The sequence below is a fragment of the Pinus tabuliformis genome, chromosome 8, assembly GCF_031772625.1.
Source record: "Pinus tabuliformis cultivar Carrire ecotype Pingquan chromosome 8, CPIR1, whole genome shotgun sequence".
In the NCBI taxonomy this organism is placed as follows: Eukaryota; Viridiplantae; Streptophyta; class Pinopsida; order Pinales; family Pinaceae; genus Pinus; species Pinus tabuliformis.
Genome location: NC_142294.1, coordinates 179,970,459 through 179,975,577, shown reverse-complemented (window position 1 = coordinate 179,975,577; position 5,119 = coordinate 179,970,459). Strand labels below are relative to the sequence as shown.

General features: G+C 39.0%; 1 protein-coding gene across 1 annotated transcript; it reads right to left on the bottom strand.

Annotated features, from left to right (window-relative positions):
• Positions 1-2: 2 nt before the first annotated feature.
• On the bottom strand, positions 3-4,269 carry LOC149234718 (protein LATE ELONGATED HYPOCOTYL-like; the record flags this gene model as incomplete). Its single annotated transcript, XM_089368353.1, has 6 exons — positions 4,060-4,269; positions 3,859-3,970; positions 3,423-3,484; positions 2,242-2,463; positions 617-1,957; positions 3-368 (listed from the first exon to the last, which is right to left on the bottom strand). Coding segments are annotated over exons 1-6 (2,190 nt in total), but the record flags the coding sequence as incomplete, so codon positions are not given.
• Positions 4,270-5,119: the final 850 nt, after the last annotated feature.

Sequence of the window (5,119 nt, the reverse complement as noted above, 5' to 3'; positions counted from 1 at the left end):
CCAGACTTTGACTTTGAAAAGCTTGAAGCAAAGAATTTGTTTGCTTTGCAAAAATTAACAGCTGATGCTTCCAGCAGCCCATGGCTCACATCACCTTCTGAATCTTCCAGTACCTTCTCACTGGAAGTTGATACAAAAGAAGCTTTTGGACTCTGTGTATGTACTTTACCTATGTACGCTTGTTCCACACTGGTTCCACTACCTTTGACATGAGGGCATGTCTCACCTTCAACACTTCTGTTTGAATTTTGCTTTGAATCCTCAAAGAATGAATCCCTGCCATTTATTTTGGAGAACATGCCATCTCCAGATGAAAAGCTCTGAGGCAAAACCTCTTGTGCAAACAAAGCTCTGAATGCAATTTGACCCTGCAAAATAGGAAGAAGAAAAATATTTACTTTTCACAATGAATAGGAAGCAAAATATTTACTTCTCACAATGAATAGGAAGCAAGATATTTACTTTCCACAATGAATAGGAAGCAAAATATTTACTTTCCACAATGAATAGGAAGCAAAAAAAGAAAAAATATGGAATCTTTAATATAGAACATAGAAATTATTGTACAGATCTTTTACACGGAGTTGCAATTAGATAAGAGTATAATGTTGCCAACCTCACTCAAGACATCCTTCCATGTATCATCGACATGGCCATCAACCCTGGAATTACTGTTGTTTCTACTGTTCTGAATACATATTTTGGCTACTTTGAGTCCACCTTGCTTTGTTGGTAGATTGTCGCTATAACCTGTTTCTTCCTCATCTGTGGATGAACCTTCTTCTGCTTCAGGAACATATCCTCCCCCATTAAATTGTACGCTCTGCATAAAATTTCTTGTATTCTCCTGACTGTTCGTCCCCGAGTAAGGATCAATTTCAGGTTCAGTGCTTGAAGGAGTGTTTGAAGCACACCCTGACCCTTCTTTTCCTAACTCTGTCTCTTTCATTATTTGGTCCTCTTCTTTGTTTTGGCAGCTTTGCTTTTCTGTATGACGTCGTGCATCATTAGATTCTTGCATGAAACTGGATGTGCGGTTCTCAGATAGTGAACCTTGAAATAAGGTCTCACCTTCTCTTTCAGTCGTATTTGACTGACTTTGTTCTCTAACTCCCATTACAGTTTCAGCTTTGCATGCAGATGACATATTCTCTGCATCTGTGGCTCCTGAAAACATTCTTTGGTGGAGATGAGAGGGCACAGCACCATACAAGGACCACCAGGCTGAGGCTGCAGCAACTGTCGCTACTGCAACTGCTTCTGCAACAGCTGTGTCTCCATGCTGCATCTGAACCCAAGGGAATACTGGAGAAAAGGTAGAAGGGCATGGACTCATGATCTCAGACTTCGACAATGAGGATGTGTTATTAGACATGCTCATAGCCAAAGATGACTCAGACAATGGTGTCATGTTAACAACCTCATTCACATTTTCTGAAACCACTCCATCTACAACACACTGCACTGGGACATGCCTTGGGTAACCTGAGAAAATACTAGGAGATTCCCGATTTCTAGTTAGACAACTTGAATTGGTGTCCAGTTCACTGGAAAGTTGTTCGTCCGAGTCTGTTTTTTCTCTGGAATCCTTGTCTGCAGTTGATACAGATCCAGAATGTAAGATAGTGTTTGCCGCAGCAGTGGTATGAGAGTTTAGACCATAGCCGTGTAAGATTTCAGTTACATCATCCAGTATTTGATTTTTGGCTTTAGTCCTCAAAGAACTGGTTTCTTGTTGCACTGGAACAAATTCCTGAAAATCTCCTTGATTGTTACTTACAGCTGGTTCAGTAGAGAAAGTATTCGACCCTTCACTATTAGAGACGAACATTGTTTGGCCGAAAAGCTTGAGACTCAATGGCGAGCTGTTCAATCTAGGTGACTCCATTTTGATGTCTTGTCCATTATCACTGTTAGAAAGCCTTGTATTTGCATTGTGTTGATCAAATCGAGCACGTTGTTGCATCAGTACAGTTGATATGAGATCCATATCATTCAAATAGTTTTAAAACAAATGCTATAAGACAACAACCATCAGAATCTTGAGGATCCCTACATCAAAATGGGAACTACAAAGGAGAACAGGCTTATACATCAGTAAAGTAGAAAAATACCTATCAGGGTACTGTAAACTACAAAATTCAACATTTAGGAATCTGACTGTATAAGCAAACCGATAGTGTATGTATTCCTGCAAAAGAATCAGAAACAATATTTAATTCTAATATGGTGGATAAATACCTTGCACGGTCCATCTCCCAGGCTCAGTAAAGGCACAGATGAGACAACTGAAGGAAATACATCCCCTTCATTACTTGCTGGTGATCCACTCTGATCGGAAGTACCCGCAGCTTTACGAGGGTAAGGATGCCTTGGTTTCCTTTTAGGCCGAGGTGGCGGAATCTCAATATCCTCTGCTCTCTCTGTGGAAGACACACCTTTATTTGAAGATCCCCTTACCAACTGCAATAATCACAGGAAGTATCATTTCAGCAACCGATTCTTTCAATTTTCATAGCAACACAGAGAAAATGAATAAATCAAATCTCACTAATGAGCAATTATAGCCTCAGTACAATTTGCCACAAGCTGTTTGTCTTATTTCAGGTGCATTTCAGCGTTTGGTTTGATAATTCACTTCATCATATATACCGCACCCCTTTATTGCTTTCTTTCTTGCGTACGGACAACAGAATATGGAAGCTGACAGGCTTCCCAAGGAAGGTCAGAGCATGGTAATAGGAATGACAATATATGAAGAATGAAGAGAAGGTGTTATAACCATCTCTGAAGATTTTTACTCCTCAACCAGTCAGTTTTTAATCCTGTTGTATATTTCTATAGCTGTTTTTAGTTTATGTCATGTTGACTGTACAGGATTTTAAACAGGGAAGCGTCAAGTATCATCATGTAAATCCTGTTTTTATTATGACCACTGGCACTCTCTGCATAGGTAATCAGTACACTGTGACTTTTTGAAGGTTATATGAGGTCTGTAATAGATATGTTATCCTACAAGTCACGCTCTTTTTTGAGATAGGTGAACATTGTTAACCTGTATAGGAGGATCAGAAGCCTCTACTTACTCTGCTCTGTAAGTGCATCCGCACATTAAATGTGTGATTTTTTCCTTTTTCTAAAGAAAAAAATACTACATCTCTTTAAAAATAAATGCCTAGATATTTCAAATTATAATTCTCTCTAAAAATTATATCCCACAAATAAGTTCGGAAATTTCACTACCAAGCATAATCTTTTAACGAAATTTTGATCAAATTCGTTTTTTGTGGAGAAAAGATATCTTAGAAATTAAATAGGTTTCAGAGAATGCTAAAGCAATAAGCATAAACATTTAAAAGCAATCGATGCAGAGTACCATTCTAGGCATTAAGTATTATTATAGCGACGTTAAGAATAGGGACCTTGGAGAAGAACTTCTGAGCATGGCTTCGTATCTGGACAGCTGTTTTCGTGCCTATGTGCTCTGCAAATCCCATTCACAAATTTCGTAAGACCCAAGCAAGACACCGCCTACAGAATACAAAAGTTGTGCATCCTTCACCAAGTCGACTTTCTAGACTACCAAAGATTAAGTTTTCAAATTAGTACAACTATTCATCCATAAGATGGAAAATATCCAAACCCCAATTAGACAAAAACCCAATTTAAATTCAGTGCTCCATTTCGGGTATAAGAAAAGAGGTTCTATAAAACCAGACAGGCTTCAAAAGAACTCGGATGTTCAATCAGAAAAGAAATCTTACAAACCCAATTTCAGATTCAATAAGACAAGAGGTTTTATAAACCAGGTAGGTCTATGCATAATGAGATAAAAGAATTGGAAATTCAGACGAATACCTTCGATTCGCCTCCAGGCTCGGCCATACATTTTCAGGGCTTCCAGAAACTTGAGATGCTCATCTTCACTCCACCTCTCTCTCTGCTTTGTGATTGTGTATGGCTTCCTCACCTGTGATTTATATTTCCCGGCAACACAAATTAAACCCCAGATTGAAAGATACAAATCAAGAACAGAAGAAAATGAAAAGAAAAATCTACCTTTGCGGCGAGTTCGTCTCCTGACGAGGAGATCGAATTGGAATCCGCGCTGAGAGTGAGAACATTAGAAGGTAGAGACATCTTCATAGTTAGTCCAGAGAAAAACACAGCAAGGGAAAATGAGAAGATTCTGGTTTTCCTCGATAATCAGCCCATGGAATGGATTTCGATTTCCGTTACACAGCCATTTCTTTGCTCGTTGTCTTTTTAACTTAACTGGAGGAGCCGCGATGTCTCCAGCCACCAGTTTTTTTTGCCTCTATTTTCCGATATCGGAAAATTCGTAATTCCGGTATTTTAGCTTGTGGCCGTCAATCGCTGTCCGGCTTTTTGACGTGGCAGGCGTAGAATGGAAAAAGGGCGAAAAAAGAGAAGAAAAGACAAAGGCTCTTTAAAACGACACCTAACTTCTTCATCACAATACGCAATTATTTTTATTTTTTAATTCATTTAAGGCGGTGGATTTCTGCACAATAATTTGGGGAAAATATGTACAATAACGACAGCCACGAGTTGAGTCGGGGAGGGCTGGAAAGTTGAGTTGATGATTATCCAAGAATGCCACCTCATCTTTCGCTTTTTGCTCTTTTTGCTTGCCCCGTCAACTCTCATCCGGCCCCACCACTTCTGGTCTTTACGACGACACGTGGAAGGTGTTGGCTTATCCGTGAAGCGCCTCTTCTTGGCGAGGGCGCTTCGGATTTTGTTTAACAGTCGGGAACTCCCCCATCTTGACAACCGTCCCTCCCTCACCTGTCTTCCCAACGTCCAAATTTAATTTCCGGATGGCGATGCTTTGGGCTAAACATTTCGGTTCTAGTCCCATCACTCCATCTAAAACTGCGGAGGCAAAAATAGGAATGCTTTCTAGTCCCATCACTCCATAATTTTAAGTTTTTATTTCGAATATTTTTTTTATTTTTTTATTTTTTTATTTATAATTTTAAGTTTTTATTTCGAAATATTTTTTTTATTTTTTTATTTTTTTATTTATTTTTTTTTCAAAAGGTAAAAACCTATCAAACTCAGTTTGTCAAACCAACAGTGAGGACAGCCATGC